Source organism: Mixophyes fleayi, chromosome 1, assembly GCF_038048845.1.
Source record: "Mixophyes fleayi isolate aMixFle1 chromosome 1, aMixFle1.hap1, whole genome shotgun sequence".
In the NCBI taxonomy this organism is placed as follows: Eukaryota; Metazoa; Chordata; class Amphibia; order Anura; family Limnodynastidae; genus Mixophyes; species Mixophyes fleayi.
In genome coordinates, this window is record NC_134402.1 from 396,244,800 (window position 1) to 396,264,085 (window position 19,286).

Sequence of the window (19,286 nt, forward strand, 5' to 3'; positions counted from 1 at the left end):
GAGCCTCAATTTTACCTATTTGTTCCCAGACTTGCTGGCTTACTTGAAGATATCCAAGGGCAAATCCAAAACCAACACAAGTGGACAGAAGCACAGCTACAACGATCAGCTGTAGAGCAGTCTCAGCACATACAACAACTCCTTAATACTGTGACGGAAAAGACGGTGAGTAACACAATGCATTACTTACAGTATGAGCTCTGCAGATTGACCATTTGCCTCCCAAGATAAGTGTTAATTTAAAGGCTACTAATAAAGTTTCCTTCAGATTGATATCCTCATTTGAAGATCTTTTAAATCTATTTACTTTGTAGTGAGCCTAAATCATAAGCCTGGAGTGAATAGGATTGTGTGTGATAAGTAACTATCCATGGGGTGCGTGGTCTGGTAGCCAAAGAACTTGGGCATTTTATCTTTTAGCTGTGGCCCATACCGAGATAAATCTGCTTTGATCAACACTTGGATCTATTCTACCTGATAAATCTGCAATCAATGCAGGAATTTTTGCGCTATTGAACTTAGTTCACGGACATTCACCATCTTGTGAAGCAGCAGACCTCAAGGAGCACCAAATGAATTGATCCTTCTTTCTTTTAGTTTAAGTGACTAAGGAGGATAATAACTATCAGCAGTCGAGGTTCTATATAAGCGGTGAATATGTATATGTCAGTTTAGAAGCTCCCTTTACAAAGAGCAATCTAATCTGAAATTGCAGCATTGGGAGCCTTTGTGAAACATCCAGAAGAAAGCATGGCCTGTTAGTGGAGGCCTGTGGGGATATGAAGGAACATATAGCAGAGATCTACATGCAACTATATGGAAAAAGGAAATACTAATATTTACACTATCTTACCAGAAATGTCTGTATTGAGATGAAAGCCTGATAGCAAAACACCAGCTCTAACTGCGCTGCCCTGAGATATTGCAACCCACATTTATAGATCTAAAGAAGAACACTTGGCTAAACTTCACCCTGATGGCCAATATACATTTCTGGGGGTAAAAAACAAGGTCTCTCTGTCCTCTAGCAGATAATCTCTGAAAAAGCAGAACTTGGAGTGAGTTAGTCAGCAAGACTTGACTTTAATTAAAATGTAGACAAGTTAATAAAATATATAATACCCTTACAGCGCTACATATACCACTGCTGCAAATCAGAGAATTAAAACTTTACACCTAAGTATAAATCACATATGGAAAAAAATTTTGGTAAATCACTTTTTTGCGCTGAGGTTTCCCATAGAAGATAGGTAGAGTAAATCTAATGAATATATAAAACGGAAAAGAATACTTATATTGGTTGATGGTATAGTGTTCAAATTCTTTCAAACGATCATAGGGAATTGTCTGATGATAAACATACCATGCGGAAGAGAAAGAATATACAATAGTGTAATACTGTATGTTACGACAGTATAAAATCTTAAGTATCACTTTTGTATAATGAACTTTTAAAATCTCCAATCCCGATGTTTAGGACTAGAAAACTGGTACTATAATCAGTGTTACACCATATGTAGGAATAGTCCTGGTGGATATATAGTGTGGGATGCCCCACAATTCAATCTACTTACACCGTAGATTCTTTAAAATTGGCACTTCAAAATATAGACCTCCGCTCCTCCCTTCTTCTTCAAAACCTCTCGGTAGATGTAAGAAAGAGAGAGGTATACTTTTTAGGTAGTAGCTAAAAACATTTATTAAATAAAAACATAGATGTTCCTACCGCGGAGTATAAAATAATCAGCATATTCTGTGTGCGCTTTCCCAGCGGGTAGTCCGTGCACGGAAAGATGTTGACAAAGAATCAGTAATGTCCAGGTGGAGTAAGTAAGCTTGCTGGACAATCACCGAGGTATCCGTCTAAACGAGTCCCGTCTCGGCCGGCAAACACACAGAGAAAACACGGTAGCAATCACCAACTAGTTTCGATCCTGTTCGTTGGATCTTTACCTTGATAAAGAGAGATTCCGCATGGTATGTTTATCATCAGACAATTCCCTATGATCGCTTGAAAGAATTTGAACACTATACCATCAACCAATATAAGTATTCTTTTCCGTTTTATATATTCATTAGATTTACTCTACCTATCTTCTATGGGAAACCTCAGCGCAAAAAAGTGATTTACCAAAAATTTTATTAAAATGTATTGGTAGGACTGGTTTTCTACACCAATCAGATGATGATTTTGTGTTTTTTGAAGACTTGGAGGCCAGGGGACAGTCTTGGTTTTTGAGGTAAGAAATACAGAATGTGTGTTCATAAAAGTGTTTTACATTGCATTTGGCAAAATACAGATAACCAATGTAGGGAGTAAGAGTGGGACAGCAGTAGAACGGTTTGCAGGGAAAATGAGGCTAGCTGTTGCATTCAAAATAGACTGCAGTGATGAAAGGCTTTTTGCAGTGCCTTGTGTGTGATATGTACGAATTCTGTGTATATCCCATATGGATGTGGGGAAAAAAAAGCTTGAGTTGATACTGAAATTCAAAGGAGCTTATTCATTTTCCAAGAGAAGTGGTATGCTGGAGGGTCTAGGCCTAGGGGTGTGTGACCGTGTGGAATAATAGGCATCTATTGGTCTGCACTCACCATCCACCCCCACCATGTACTTTGTACCTGACCCTCTCAGCTCATTGAGAACACTGAGTGATTTGATAAGTAGGAAGAGAACCAGGATAGGACAGTGTAAAGCCTTGGAAGGGTAGTGTCTGCATGAGAAGTGGGTGATCAACAGTGTCAAATGCAGCCAAGGGGTCCAAGAGAAGTGAGAAGTTTCCTTTCAATTTAGCAGTGATCAAATCATTGACCATCTTAATCTCACCTCAGTTGTCAGAGGGGTTGGTTTGGGACGGTTAAAGAGAGATTTAAATGTATTAAAGAGGTGTTTAGGATTTAAAAGCCTGAGTGGAGATGACGGATTCAAAGTTTGTTTGTCAGTGTCCAGAGTATGTCGATAGGAGTGAAAGATAGCAGCATATTTCAGGAAGCCATAGGAAGTATGAGACTTTCACCAATCTTATTCTATTTTGCAAAAAAGTTTTTAAAGGCAGCGCTTTTCCGCCAAGTGTAAAGAGTAGTTAGAGCCTCTTGATCAAAGGCAGTCACTAGGGTTTGGTTGAGACGATGTACTGCCTGATCAGAAGAGAATGTAAAAAGTGAGAAGAGGAGTTGTTGCAAAGAGATGGAAAGGTGTTGAAAATTAATAGAAGTGAGATTTCTACAGGTAAATGGAGGCTTGGTAGAGTTTGAGAGCAGAGTGGTTCAAGTAGTGGACGAGAGCTTGGAGGTAATAAAGGTGATATTCTGAGAGGGAAAGATGTGTGAAAGAAATCTGAAACTGAACAAAGTGTAGAGAAAAACACGATCAAGGTCATCACATTAAGTAGAACAGTCAGTCCACAGACCAAGAGAGGAAAATAGAGAGGGTAGTTTGGAGGCACAAGGAGAATGTGGACAATCAATTGGGATGTTAAAATCATCCAGAATGATTGTGGGGTTTATGTCTCGTGCCTCCTCATTCCAACTGTGACAAACCACCGGTAGCTGTACAGAAATGCCAGTCGACAATGACTGCAGCATTATCAGTCTCTAAAAATGCTGCAGACTTACAACAGCCACACAGACTGTCCTCACCAGCAGCTCCTTATGTATCATGTGTTCCCCACTCTTCTTACATTGTAAGCTCATGTCGGCAGGCCATCTATAGCTTCTGTTTCATGTAACTGTAGTGATGTGTCTCATAATCTCAATGTACAGAATATGTTAAAGCTTTACAAATAAAAGATAACAACAGTAATAAAATAGACATGGAAAGAATGTTACACATAGAGGTGTATTTCATATCCTGTATCAGATGCATAAAGCTTGAAGATAAGCAGATTGTCTGCTTCCAGCACGGTTTACAACACTAATACACTTTCACTAATTAATGAGTTCTTTAACGGTACTGCCTGTTCTTTTAATTACACATTTCTGAGAACAAATAACTCATTACAGCCAAACTGACATGCTGATGTATTTCAGTGGATTAAAAACTGCATTGTTCATTATGAATCATAGATATAATAATTTCAGTAAGTGCATAGTTGTCATTTACAGTACACTAGAAATGCCATTGTTTAAATACAACCACTTAGTAAATGTATCGGTCAGATGTGCCAAGATTCTGAACATGAAGTAATTAAGGCAAATCCAGAAAAATTTCACCACCACTTTCATTTCCAAACAAACAAATGTTGGCTCAATTTTCAGCAGTGATTTGCCAAAAACCTCAGCAGGGAGGTTACCATATTGTCTGACAACTGCACCCATCATTTAATAGTACAGAAGGAGCCTCAATTTTAGCTAATCACAGCAGTCATACTGAAGACCTGACACAAAAGGGTTTTTTAAGTCAAGTTTTTGTGCAGTTTTGAAGCACAGAAAGACAAAGAATATAATGTACCACTAACTCTTTCCAGTCCATGGTGCAATACACACTTGTATATCATTTTGTTCATTTCTTTACACTATTTGTAGCAATATAATTTGGGCATTTATAGTAATTTGTCACTAATTTAAACAACATGGCCCTGTAATATACTTTTTCTCACAATGTAATGGATCTAACCTATTGGGTGTTTTGACAGAGTGCAACAGAAAAGAGTCTACAGGATAATGTGCACCACCTTACTTTAAAAGTAGACAACACTGAACATGTGCAAAGGCTTGAATCTAAGATCAACAAACTGAAACATGCTTCAGCCAAAATGGCTGCTAGAATCACAAAACTTGAAAGCCAAATCTGGGACGAGATGGAGAATATGAAAAGTGAATACAGATCAGGCAAGTCATTTCTCACTCCTAGCTGTACAATAACTATTTCACTAATCATCTATATATCATTGACTGAGGAAAAAAAACAACATGGGCATTTAATTAAAAAGGTTTACAGAAATAACGACATGCATTTAAATGAATGTGTGGGAGGTGGGATAATAAGTGTTCTTTGTAATAACATTGTTGAAAGAGGAGAAGAAAATTGTAGTTGAGTACAGATATAGGAGGTGCTCAATTTTCAGTTCTGTACTAAATTAATATTAAATCACAACAGGCTCGGTTCTGTTGGTAAATTCCCCACATACCATAATTTTCTGTCAAAATAAAATAAGAAATATGTGCCAAAATTTCATCCAGAGGACACTGAATTAAATCACTAATTTTTGTGTGTTTGGATAATTTCAGATCTGTAAACTCAGATGATCAGAATAACATCAGTATTAGTCAATCTGTTGTGCTATTTCATTATCACATATAATACTTTTTATATTATTGGGGGCTATTTTCACTTCAGGCAGATAGAAATACTTGGATTTTGGGTTACAGGATAAGCTCATACGTCCTAAAAAAGTATAAAACATGGCTACATAAAGTTGTCCCCATTTACGATTTCATCACCGACTGTAGATGACTGAAAAATCAACTCAGAACTCTAATTTAAATGATAACTATTTAGAATGCCCAGGTAATGTCAGTATCATCCAGTTGCTCACATTATCTGTGACCATGTTTAAAGGTGTCCACACTGTCCGATCACTTGCCTTGTATGACCGGATTAATTTCCATTGCGCCACACAAGGACAGGCCACAGGATGGCTATTTAGTGCAGATGTCTGCTGACTGGATTTACCCACAATCTTCTTGATTTCGCATTTGATACATTAGGGCAGGTTCTTCATTTTGGGGCTCCACATGCAGTGATACTGGGTACGTTTTCAGATATCTTCACATGTGTATCATTATTATTGTCCCAGTTTTTTAACACCTGAATTACATCGGAGTATGTGTTTCTGAAAACTAAAACTACAAGATTATCAGCGATGGTGGAAATAAACCATGTAAGTCACTGTATTTAGCGCAAAATTATGAGGTGGCTTTTACTGACAGAGCAAACATCTTGCCACTGGCGTGTTACTGTTTTACAATGGAATGCCTACCTTGACACATACATATTCTTTTCCAATAACACACCTTACTAATTTCTCTTTTAAGAACAGGATTCCAAGCAATACAGGAGTCGCTGAATTCTCTTCAACAAATCCAAGAGACAAAAGTGAAATTAGAAAGTAAAAAAGTGCAGAGAGACATCAAGCAAATACGACGAACGATTGTGGAAATTAAAGATGTTTGAGATCTACTTGTCCAGACTGAGTGCCACCAGGCTGATTACACTATAGCATTTACATCAAGTGATCTTAGTGTCTGTGTGGTGGGTGGCCTGGTGGGCAATTTCAAGTTAAAACGTACTTTATATATATTTTTTTAATCATGTTACCACAATATTTCAGTCTAATATATTACTACTAACAAAAAAATAACTCTTTAATTACTGGAAGAATATGTTTGCAAACCATGGTGAAAGTAGGGTGACAATGAAGTTAAGTCCAAACCTAAGCATCTCTTCTTAAAAAAGTCAAATGAATTTGTGATCCATAAGACCCCATTAAAAACATATTATTGTAAAATACCCCAATGTTTATGATGGGAATCTGAGGTAGAAGACCTCTGAACAACCCCTTCACTATATCCAGTAGGTTATTGAAGTGTATAGCTTTGTAAAACAAGGATTGTCAGCGTTCAGCAGGGAGAACATCAGGGGTGAGACACTGAGCTCTTTAACCTGTAATCTGAGAAATGTTAAAACACATTAAGACAATAACACTATTGAATTGCACTGACAAGAAAACACATTATTTACATAAACTGGTTGTTCACTTTGGGACCAATTGGTTTATTTGCATGCTCACAAATGATGTGGGCTGACTACAAGGTAACAGTGGAAGCCTCAAGGGAGGGACCCTTGCAGTATTACTATACAGTGGAGCATCTACTAAAGAGTGAGGGGTGGAGGGTCTCCCTAAATCGTCAGGCCTTTAAGTCACTATAGAGGTTCTCTAGTCTAGTTTATCTCTCTAATTGTGTTCTATTTGCTGGATACGCTGTCACTATAAAATAACGACCATTTCTTGCACTTTAATATGATGTTTCATTACATTCTGTTTTCTTTAAGTAAATATACATGACCAATTTGGTACTTACGACTGTAAATTCAACTGCACTACTGATATTTTTAAGGTAAAAATAAAGCTGTGTTTTAGTATTAATGCTTCAGTTATAAGTCTTAATTTTTTGTGTTAGAAGAATGACGGAAACACACAAAGAGACATTCAGATTACAGTAACTGAAAAGGGCTTTCTATACTACGAATGATCACCAAGTGATTCATAATGTTATGCACACAGTCTGTTCTGTCCTTTCGCAAAAGCATATCCATCATTTTATTCATGTATATATATATATATATATATATATATATATATATATATATATATATATATTATACAATGTAATGAAGCATGACATTTTGGTAATGGTTATGAAGAGAGATAGTATGGTATTCCTTGTGTGTTCTTACTTCCATTAGACACACATCCTGAGAAGTTGACTCAGCCACAGCAAAAACAACATCTTACATATGGTCAATAACCAATGTGTTTATTTCTTATTTGCCAGCAGTAAAACTCATATATAATCATTTATACTAGCTACAAATAGACTAAATAATGTTGCAGATATTCCTAATGTATGGGACTTAAGCTGTTAAATAGCAAGAAGACGACACATTTGAAAATGGTATCCTTCTATTGCAATAATATCATATTTATTGCTGAAAATATACATATCAGACATGACCTGTATATGACACCATTGTCTAATTAACGGAGATTTATCAAAAATGCGTAGCCGAAACTATTTGAACATTCTATTTTAACGATGTTTTTTTCTTTGTTGCAAAGACAAAACTAAACAGCTTTGGTTGGCAAAAATATACCAGGTGCAGTGAATTCTATTAACCAACACATGGATATAAGGAGAAGAAACAGTTTATATTTTGGCAGGACGTCTCATTATGATGGTGATTACAGAATACCGGACACTATGAACCTTTGGAGAGCTGCTGGTAGAGTTCCAGAACCCGGTTATCTTCATGAGCTTTGGCATTTTCTAAAAGCACCTGAGAAAAATATAGGAGAAAAAGGTACAGGAGAGATAAGGTAATACTGCATATGATGGGTGATAACATGCAAGAACAACTTATATTTACTTCCTCTACCGAAATAGGTGTAGTAACATCATGCATTTAAACAATAAGTCTACCAAAATTACTTTTATACTGTGGTTCCTGGAAAAAGTAATGCTTAATTTTGGTAGCATTTGAAATAATTAAAATAAATTGAAATTACGAAAAGTAGGATAAAAAGCATAATATGCATTTTTCAACGTCCGTTGGGAATTTTTGTTTTAACAATACTCAATAGATTTACAGCGCGGTGGGTGCTGGGTGAGGGAAAAGGAAACGGCAATAGATTAAGTGGTGTTTTTAAAAGAACTATTTACGTTAAAAGGTTAAAATCAACACACTCAGTATACAAAGCATTTGCGATGCGTACAATAGTAGATGTAGTTACGATTGCGTTCTCTTACTGCGAAGAACAAGGAGAGAGTAATCCTAACCACATATACTATATAAAAGCAGCAAATCTTTGTAGAATATTAAGAAACACGACTAGGAGCCAGGGTGGAAAGGAGGTTGAGCTCTCCATGTCCCTGTCGCCGGTTGTAATGTAAAAATTAGGAGCATGGCCCAATCCGATCCACGCGAGAGGTAATAGAATCAGCATGGACTGATTAAAGGACAGGGGACTGAATTACCCCTGCCGACATGTGTTATAACTATGTATAAAGAGCAAAAATGTCCCACATAATTGTATTACTACTACTAGCTTCAAACGGGAGTTGTGTGTAACAGGCCTTTCAAGAGGTATTCGTGTGCAAATAAGCATCACTATTACTAGAGAACCTGCTCTGTTCCTGTGAAATGCCTATAACTTCTGTAACTTACACTCATGCATCTCACAGCTGTCCTGTGTTGAACCCAGCATCCAGTCAATGGCCAGCCAGCCAGCCAGAGTAACCAGCACATAGGTGCTGCAGCAGTCATACACACCACCCAAACATAAGCGAATCCAGGTGCCGGTGAAGCTAGGCTACAACTGGGGGCACCATGACAGTCAGTGAAAGTCAGGTGGCTGGGAAGCACCAGTATGAGTGGCCAGCAATAGCAGGTTACTGACTGACTGTAACAAAAACCCCAAGACAATATGAAAATCTCTGCCACCTGACAGCATGATTGTGGCTGGATTACCTATAAATAACTTACTGTAATAATATATTTCAATTATAAGCACACTGTGCCAATTTATATTGTTGCAAATGTACTGATTCTTGATACTGTGTATTAGAAATGTACTTATTTTTATTATATTGTCTAATATTTCTGTATAGGAAATGCATTAATTTCTGAGGTATTGATTGGTAAATTCTAAGAGAGGATGTCATGATTGGATTTGTATAACTTTTCTAAAGGAAATCCCTCATGTTAATTAGACCTTTTCATCTAAGTGACCAACACGTTTGTTCAACCTGTAGACATGGCGGGGGGGGGGGGGGGGGGGGGGGGGGGTTCTGCCTCTCTGTCTGTGTGGCTTGTATCCTGCATCTCAGATCTTGTCCGAATAATGTACACAGAAGGTTTTGGGATATAGCAGATTAGTGTAAATGTTATTAGCTTTGCATTGCATTTACATCCATGTTTAGGAAAACATATTGCATCCTGATACTAAAAATAACTCAGACTTCTTGGGCCAATAAAGACTTCAGGGGGCTGGCTTACCCCCTGCTAGGCTATGTCCAAAACAGCACTGGTTTGTACTGAAATGTATCATTATTATTCCATCTGACCTTCTGATCACTGGTACCTTAAACCAGTGTAAAACTATCCTATCAGGACCCTTGAGCGAATAAATATCATGCTGTATTTCCTGTGACCTAGAGTAGACCCAAATCTAATCTGTTTCTGGCTATTCTGAGGTTTGGACCCAGCTTTCCAGTAATAACGCTTTGCTGCTACCTGCAGCTCTGGCAGTGTGATAGGTCAGGTGTACCATCCACAACAACCCTGATCTGAAGGCAAGAGTTCAGGGGTATCAGCCAAGGTGTACAGCAAGAGGGTACACTAGCAGCGACAGTTACCCAGAAAGGCGCGGTTCTGGATGCTGCTAAGGAGTCCAGTGGTGGCAGCAGCTTAAGCCCCTCATACTGCGGTTAGAGGACGCAACTGGAATAAAGAAAGGGAACAGTGGCAAAGTAAGTCAGCCGGTTCCCAGTAACAAGAGACAGGGTGGCATAGGCGGTCCATCCTGTCACAATGATAAACTCAGTAACAGCACTGTAGCATCATTAAACTGGTACCCTGCCTGGCAACTTTTTGAGCCTTATCCCGGATTCCTTAACCTGACCTGCCAACTAGGTTGCCCCGGTGGCTGAGTACTTCTTAATATTATCATTGAAGGCGCCCTTCTGCTATAGTAGATTATGAACTCTCCTCCAGTTTATGAAATAAAAATTATTAGTTTAAAACTGGTCTTCAAATACAGGTGACAATATTTTTCATTCTAATTTCGGCAAACAAGCTGCACTCTATAGGACCTTACATGAATATGAAGGCAAGACGTAGTAGAACAATACCAAAAACTTGACTTCGTTTTCTGGAGCAAAATACTCTTAGAATCAAAGGATGAATAAGTAGCAGGAAATATGTTGATGGCTTGTTCCTATAGATATCACATCTGAATTCATAGTTAATTAACATGCAATTGTTCTTATTTTAAGAATGTGAACGATTGTGCTTAAGAGATGTTAAAGCGGACTTCAGTTAACTGTGATTAAATCATCATCACCATACAATAAGCAGCTGTCAGGTGACTGGATGAGCTTTTCTATGGAAGCCTGACGCTTTAATGTGACACTGGTAATGAATGTTTTTACATAAGTGACATGACAGTATCAATCACTAAGCAGGAACACAGACTTACTGCAATTAACTGATCATCATCTTTGGCATGTAAATGTCTTAGGAGATACCAGCGGGCGACAGAAGCTACTGTCTCACTGCATGTGACCTGATAAACCACTTTCTCCAAAAGCTGACGAGTTTTCCTGGGTAAAACAAAAAGCAAAACACACTGATTATTCATTGCTCTAAGTGTTTCACCAACTCCCCCAGTTGCTAGTAATAAATTATTCACCATACATAATATATACCATTAGTAACGCTGCTTAAGCTCCCCAAACAATGCTACAAAAAGAAAAAAAAATATCAAGCTCCTCAATTATATAAGAGAAAAAAAACAAAAAGTGCAAATAAAAGGGGGATTCAGCAAACTAGTACAAACAAGTTGTTCCTGCACTCAATTGTCAGACAAAGCTTGCATTTCAGAAAATAATAAAAAGAGTTTCAGTTTTAATACATATGTAAGTCATCTACTACCGGTATTAAGATGACTCATATTGACTCAATTTAATGGCCTAATTCTAATCTATAAAAGTGCCAACATTGGAATATATTTACACTTAAAATTGGTAAGTACCAGGAGGTTAACACAAACCTCCAGGCAGATAATACTTCCCATAGAAAGCCCAGATACACACAACTACACAGTGCAAATAACAGCAAGAAATACAGGCAAGTCGTTCCATTTATAACCACCAACACATTATCTCAGAATTTACAGTTTGTTTCAGCTCTACATTTTTTAATACAAATAATATAAATTGCACATTTTAGTTCAAGTTGATTAAAAAAAAATAAAAAATGATATCATGTGAAAATATTTTTTCTATGCAACTGAAAACTGTCAGAGAAAAATCTAATTTCTGCAGTGCATCCAAGTATCTGCCAAGATCAGAGCACAGATGGCTGGCGCTGGGGTGTGTACGTGTCTAAACATTAGTGTGGAGACAGTCAATTGCTCTCAAACAAATATCCCCATCTCTCTATGTAGACATCTAGGGCAGTGGTCAATAGCAAAACATTACTTTCCACCTAGTCAATGCTAGACTTTAGTATAAATCAATATTGTAATGCTGTGAAAGAGGAGCATCTAGCAGAATACTATTCATTCAAATGACCCCATAGCAAAATTGTGAGAGGAGGAGGAGGAGGAGGAGGAGGAGGAGGAGGAGGAGGAGGAGGAGGAGGAGGAAGGGGGGCAGGGGATGAAATCTGTCCTCCCATGGTCACTGCCTTGTATATATTTGGGCCAGCATGGTGGCTTAGTGATTAGCACTTCTGTCTCACAACACTACATTTCCTCACTTGTTTTAAAATATCTCCCTACTCGACACCTCCGTTCTGCGTCTCTCTTCCACTCTCATCACATCCTCCCATTCTCGGTTACAGGACTTTCTTTGGGCTGCACCTACTTTGTGGAATTCCCTCCCTCGCACAGCAAGACTTTCCTCTAGTCTCCAAACCTTCAAGTGTTCTCTGAAAACCCACCTCTTCAGACAAGCTTATTATATTCCTCAACCACCATCTTAATCTCCCCTATTACCACCCTCTACACAGCTAACACAAGACAACAACCCTCTGACCAACATTGGCACACACACAGCCCACTCAATACTTTTACCTTTGCGTTCTAGTTGGTCCAGTGTGCAATATGATGTAGCACATGTCCTTGTGTTTCAAACTCCCATTGTCCCATAGATTATAAGCTTGCGAGCAGGGTTCTCTTACCTCTCTGTCTGTATGTATTACCCAGTATTGTCTTATTAATGTTTGTTCCCAATTGTAAAGCGCTACGGAATTTGCTGGCTCTATATAAATAAATGATGATGAAATAAAAGATGATTCCTGACCATGACCTTTTCTGTGTAGCTTAGTGCTCTCTCGTGTGTTTTTTTTCTTTGATATATTTTTCTGCTTGGGCTCCAGAACCCGTTTGAGAAAGCTGCAGCTTGATAAGGCACTTTTAATTTTATTATTATTATGGTCCAAATCATTTAGAGCCTGACTTGTTGTTTGTTCATTTTCTGTGTGGAGTTTGTATGTTCTCCCCATGTTTGCGTGGGTTTCCTCCCACACTCCAAAAACATACTAGCCAGTTAATTAGCTGCTATTAAATTGACCCTAGTCTCTCTCTGTCTGTGTGTGTGTGTACGTTAGAGAAGCAGACTGTAAGCTCCAATGGGGCAGGGACTGTACAGGACTGCAGAATTAGTGGCGCTATACAAATAGCTGATGATTATGATATAATAAATTATAGATTCCAGGCACTGAGGAAACTACCACTGTTGCAGGGTATGCAGTGGCTATGAACAGCATCTGATTTGCCATCCAGCCCCAGGAGATAAGAACCTCCAACTGGATAAGCAAAAAAGAAAACAGCTGCCCTGAAGGATGGGGAGAAGAGAGAGACTGTGTGCTCTTCAAGATTCAAACCTGTCCCCTTAAGATTTTGTGGATCTGAATGCCTGACGAAAGTGGGTAACATTAAAGTAGGACAGCTACTGTGCCAGCAGCGATGGGAGAGAAGCGTCTCTAACAGCGGATTGAGCCTGAAGTGGATAACCCAGGGTTGGCTATAAGGAGACTGGTGACATATTGTATTGTATTCCCTGTGTGTTATAGTGGGATTTATTTAAAACTTTCAAAAAAGTCCTACAGCTTTGTTGGTTATTTGTACAAGATTGGACAAGAATCCTCACGACTAGAAGAGAGGGGGATGCCTGTAAGTTTGTGAGACAGAGAAGTGTGCTTCTGTAGCAGTAATAGGTAACTTCTTTATTATACATATGCAGACACATAAAATTGGGCCTGGGCAGAGAGTATGGGCATAAATAACAATAAGGGCCCAGGAGGTAGATGCAAAAGTCAAAAGGGAGGAACCAAATCCTGAGCTAGTGTGTTCAGTTCAATGCAGGAGCTCTAATTTAAGCTCGCTGGTTGGATAAATGGAAGTCTGCAGTAACAGTTTGTAAATAAAGTTCCTGGTGTACTCTATGCAAAGTCAATGGTAACAGGATGCCAGGAAAAAATGGTAAAGGACTTACTCTTTTGATGCGTTGCCTGAATGAGCCTTTTTAATAGTTTCCATTCTTACCTCTCCTGGTGGATGGGTGGCGGTGTGAGGTTCAGTCGCGGATGGAGTGAAGTGAGCGCGGCGTCTCCAGCGGTGAGCATATAGAGTAGATGGTAGCACCAGATGTTCTCCTAGTCGGTTGACGTGGCAGGCTTGGAGTCTAGCAGGTGGGGGATAGCGATGTGAAATCTTCTCCCCACTCAGCTGCAATGATCCAAGGGGCCAGTTGTAAATGGCAGAAAAAGCAAAAAGGTAGTGGTGTAGTACCCAAAGCGTTTCCCCCACAGTGTGTGGGCTTCATCAGAGATAGATTGTGAATGAACCAGATGTTCCTCCTATTCCAACTTTTCTAACAGTTGGCTTGAGTCTGTAGCCAATCATAATAAGGGGTGTGGCTTAGGATGAACTTTCCTATATACATGCATTGTGAAAGGCTTCAGCAGTGGTAAATGCAGAATCATGAAGAATTGATATAAATCATCAACTGTATTCTCTGACACGACAGTGGCTTAAAGAGGAGTCTTAAGGAATACAGGCAATAATAAACATTATTTAGACCTTTTGCCTTGATGTTGTTTGCAGAGAGACTAGGAGTATGTTCCTCCTTTTGTTATAAGACATATGAGACAGTTCAGCGAGAGCAGACCCCAAAAAAAGGGACATCAGTTGTGTGGTCTATAATGTTTAATAAATAAGCTATATGTGGAAATGTTATAAAGGGATGTGTGCTTCTAATCTCCCCCTTATACATTAAATGAAATGAGATGAATCTTTCTACTGATGACAATGTAGTTGTCTGGGTGTCCCTGCTATGGACCAGTTCGGTCAGTAACGCTAGGGATATCAGAGGAGTAATTATTCATTCTCCAGGAAGGTCCCCAGACTGAAGTCTAAGTTAAGGCCTTTGGGGTGGAGAGTGTGTAACTTAAAGATCCACCTCGCCTCTTCCCTAGATATACTTTTGATATAGTCCCCTCCCCTCCAGAATCTGGAAACTTTTTTAATACCCATAAACTTGAGGGTAGTCGGGTCGTGATTGTGGTAGACAGAGTAATGCTCTGATACGCTGTGTGTTTCTAATTGTTTTCTGATGTGCTCTGAGACCCTCGTCTTTAGACTTCGAACGGTTCTGCCCACGTATTGAGTCCACATGGACATTCTAACATGTATACGACTCCTACCGTGTCACATGTAATTTTTTCCTTAATGGTATACTCATTTTTAGTTACAGTGGGTTGAAATTTTTAGTGGGCTTAGTTGATCCCCAATTTGTGGTTCTACAGGCTAAGCAGCGGTTACAGTGGAAGAATCTAGTAGTTATTTTTTTCAGCCATGTCTCTGTTGAAGGATCATTATCTTGTGGTAGACAGCTAGATACTAATATGTTCTTCAGATTGGGTGCTTTTTTGTATATGAATGATGGTTTGTCGGGTAGTAGCTTTGAGAGTTGGTCAACTTTTAAACAGATGGGCCAATGTTTTCGAATGACATGTTCAAATTGTTTAGAGTTCTTGTTGTATTGGGTGATGATAGAGATCCTATTAGGTTCTGTGAGCCTATCTTTAGGCTGAATCAGGGGGTCCCTTTCCATAGCTACAGTTTCCAGGAAAGCAGAATTGAACATAGTGGGGTCATAGTTTCCATCAATGAACCTCTCCTTAAGTTCTGTGGTCTGTTCTCTGAACACACTGAGGTAAGAACAATATCTTCTCAAGTGCATGAACTGTCCTTTGGGAATGTTCTTTAACCAGGATTGGTGGTGTCCACTGGATGCAGGGATGAAGGTATTACAATCTACCTGCTTGCTAAAAGTTTTGGTTTTCAACTTCCATCTTTTGGTATAGATTTTTAAATCTAGAAATTCCACCTTAGATCATCATCATCATCATTTATTTATATAGCGCCAACATATTCCGTAGCGCTTTACAATTGGGGACAAACATAGTAAACTAATAAACAAACTGGGTAAAACGGACAAAGAGGTGCGAAGGCTCTGCTCGCAAGCTTACAATATATGGGGTTAGATTTGCTTTTGTTTGCTGTAAAGTGTAGCTGAAGGTTGTTGTGGTTGAGATAAGCAATGAAGGTGTCTAGATGTTCATCAGTCCCCTTCAATATGCATAAGATGTTGGTTATTTGTGTTAAATAAATGTAAGCATTTTTCATTAGAATTTGCCTTGATGTTAAAATATGTTTACGGTAGTGGAGGCGAGTGGTGGGTTGAAGTGGGTGGGCACAGGAGTCTTGGCTGGTTAACTCTCTACTAGCTAGTGGCAAATGACCTGTGGGTGCACTAGTATCGTGACACACTCGCAGTGCTGAAATCATCCTTTAAAAAGGCTGACGAACAATTGAAGTCATGAAATTGCAGCTCGCCCAGGTTTTGAGACTGCTCCATCTCTCCACTATTGACTGCTGATTACTCACTATGATATATACAGTATTGCTGTAATTGATGTGATATGCTGTCTATCAGTCAGCCCATCACCACTCTATTTCTAGTTGCATTAAGTTTTGCTAGTTCAGTAAATCGTTTCATTGCAAGAGCTGCAGATCATGTCTCCCAATGCCAGTGCTTCAATTAATTTCCTTTAGTGATTAAGTACTTCAATAATTCAATTTTAGGCTCAAGGCAACAAATTATTGAACAGTGTATATTTCTGAAGACACAATATCGAGGATGTCTGAAAGACTGGACTACTATGACATTCAAAAGACCGCAGGCCAAATAAAACAAAAAAAGTGACTTAGATCAAAAACCTACATAAAGGCTTTACTTACAAATGTCTAAAGTTATCTTAAAACTTCTACAGTCAAAACGAAAAAAGTGATCTTAAAACTGTGAATGGCTAAGGTTAACACCAGATTAAACTCAAACATGTGTGATTATGGTGTTACGTATGTCTTTAAAATGCTACCTTCAAATAAACTGTGGTACTATTTTTTAAAATTACATTTACAGTTACTGAAGCTCAAATAAATCACCCCAAAAAATTTACCCAAATATTTAGTGTTTGTTGCTGGACATAAGTGGCAAATGTTATAATTAATCTCTCCTCTCCTGAATTCCCAACTGGCTTTGGTTCTCGCTCCTTCTCTCCTGACCCTCCTACCAGCTCTGAATCTCAACCCCTTCTTCTCTGCTTCCCACCTATCTTGTGATCTCTTCTCTCCTGACCCTCCTATCAGCTCTGAATCTCAACCCCTTCTTGTTCCCCATCCTCTCTGCCCCCAACCTATCTTGTTCTCTCTCCTCTCCTGACCCTCCTAGCAGCTCTGAATCTCAACCTCTTCTTGTCCTCCTTCTTCTCTGCCCCCCCCACCTATCTTGTTATCTCTCCTCTCCTGACCCTCCTATCAGCTCTAAATCTCAAACCCTTCTTGTTACCCTTCCTCTCTGCCCCCCACCTATCTTGTTCTCTCTCCTCTCCTGATCCTCCTATCTGCTCTGAATCTTATCCCCTTCTGGTCTCCCTTCCTCTCTGCCCCCCACCACTTATCTTGTTCTCTCTCCTTCTCTCCTGACCCTCCTATCCGCTCTGGATCTCATCCCCTTCTTGTCCTCCTTCCTCTCTGACCCCCCCCCCCCCCCCACTTATCTTGTTCTCTCTCCTTCTCTCCTGACATTCCTATCCGCTCTGGATCTCATCCCCTTCTTGTCCTCCTTCCTCTCTGCCCCCCCCCCCCCCCACTTATCTTGTTCTCTCTCCTCTCCTGACCCTTCTATCCGCTCTGGACCTCATCCCCTTCCTCTCTATTCACAATTTACACACTAATCTTTACCTAGCGTGTAAATAGTCCCAAATGTAAGGCGCTACAGAATATGCTGGCACTATATAAGTAATGTTAATAAATAAATATTTAGACAACATAAACAGAGTCAAATGCAAAAACTAATGACACTAAAATCACAGTGCTTTATTTAGACACTGTCCCTATTCAAAAATCGTGATAACCACGTCAATAAATTTGGAAAATATTTGCTTTTAATATATGGAATAGGGGGTGCATATTTAATCTCCTCAGTCCTTAGCAAGAGACAGAATATGTAGAATGCACAGATGTAGCCTCTGCACTGAAATCCCTGCTCCTAAGGAAACCTCTTAACTAAGTGTGTGTTATTTGGCCTGAGGGACACAAGATGTGCTATGAATAGATCCATCATCCCATAATGAAGCAAACCAGCCTTATCTTATGTCAAACACACATTTCAAAACCTTTTCATAAAGAAAGAGAGTGCTTTCACCCTTTCAGTTATGATGACAAGGCCTGTACCATGGACTTGATTCAATGAACGGTACACAAAATGAAGATGGTCGGACATGTTCGTATACAGTCCGCACAGTGTACCCTGACTAGGCTGCATTACCACGTGGGCCTAGAGCAGCAAAAAATGTTTTTTTGGCAACTACATTTTCTTCCATGCCTGAAAATTATCCCCTTTATTTTGAGTGGTCATTATCCAAGATAATTTTTTTAACCCATATAGAGTGTGTGCGCACCTTTATACAGTGTCTGCAGTGTTGCTGATATAAAACCTCAAACGCCAGACCATAGCTTATTGTGACATCATTTGTCAACCATGTGAGACCTGTGATTGACTGCATCATCCTACTGATTATTGGTTTGAAAGTGTTACAGAGTGAGACAGCACAGAACATATTAAGATGAAGGTCTATCAGTGGAAATTGTAAATGCCCAGCACACCGGAAGCCACAAGTCCTCTTTAAAACCTTGTGGTCAGGATCAATGCAATATATCAATATGCTTTGTCATTTCCTAATTTGAAGCAAATCCTTTCATGTTTATTTCTTTAAGGTTCAATGCTATCCTGACATCTCACTTCAGCTCAGTTAAAAAAAAAAGTGCATAGGATTACCATGGTATTTCATTACAGATACATCTTTATGACAGTGCCCTAATGTGGTCTAATGCAGATATAAATATGAGTAAGTAGTAAAGTTTGCCATAGGGTACAATGTTCTCAGTGGCTGCACTATTTTGCCTTCAATAAGGTGCAGTGTGACCGGAGTCTGCGCACCATGGTCAAACGTATTTCTAACGCTTTCATGCGAAAAGGACTATTGAGAATACAAAATATAAGTGCATTTCCAGCTAGAAAAGTGCTAGTGTCCATAGTCTGCTGTGTCTCACTGAACTGAAGGGGGAAATATCCTCTTCATCACAGGGGAGCAATTAAGCGCTAAAGAATATTTTATGGCCTCAGGTCTGCACGGCACTTAAGATGGCCGGTTA

The 19,286-nt window shown here is 39.1% G+C and overlaps 2 protein-coding genes across 4 annotated transcripts in view; one reads left to right on the forward strand and one right to left on the reverse strand.

Annotated features, from left to right (window-relative positions):
• FAM81B (family with sequence similarity 81 member B) overlaps positions 1-7,144 on the forward strand; it is a 39,933-nt gene extending 32,789 nt beyond the window's left edge. For both annotated transcript variants that reach the window (XM_075193282.1, XM_075193289.1), the window contains exons 7-9: positions 30-165; positions 4,635-4,830; positions 6,042-7,144. In XM_075193282.1, the coding sequence (XP_075049383.1) occupies positions 30-165; positions 4,635-4,830; positions 6,042-6,175 (466 nt within the window). In that variant the 3' untranslated portion in view covers positions 6,176-7,144. The remainder of the gene's footprint in view (positions 1-29; positions 166-4,634; positions 4,831-6,041) is intronic.
• A 374-nt stretch (positions 7,145-7,518) lies between these two features.
• SKIC3 (SKI3 subunit of superkiller complex) overlaps positions 7,519-19,286 on the reverse strand; it is a 124,689-nt gene continuing 112,921 nt past the window's right edge. For both annotated transcript variants that reach the window (XM_075181094.1, XM_075181103.1), the window contains exons 40-41: positions 10,980-11,103; positions 7,519-8,059 (exon numbers count right to left, since the gene is read on the reverse strand). In XM_075181094.1, the coding sequence (XP_075037195.1) occupies positions 7,982-8,059; positions 10,980-11,103 (202 nt within the window). In that variant the 3' untranslated portion in view covers positions 7,519-7,981. The remainder of the gene's footprint in view (positions 8,060-10,979; positions 11,104-19,286) is intronic.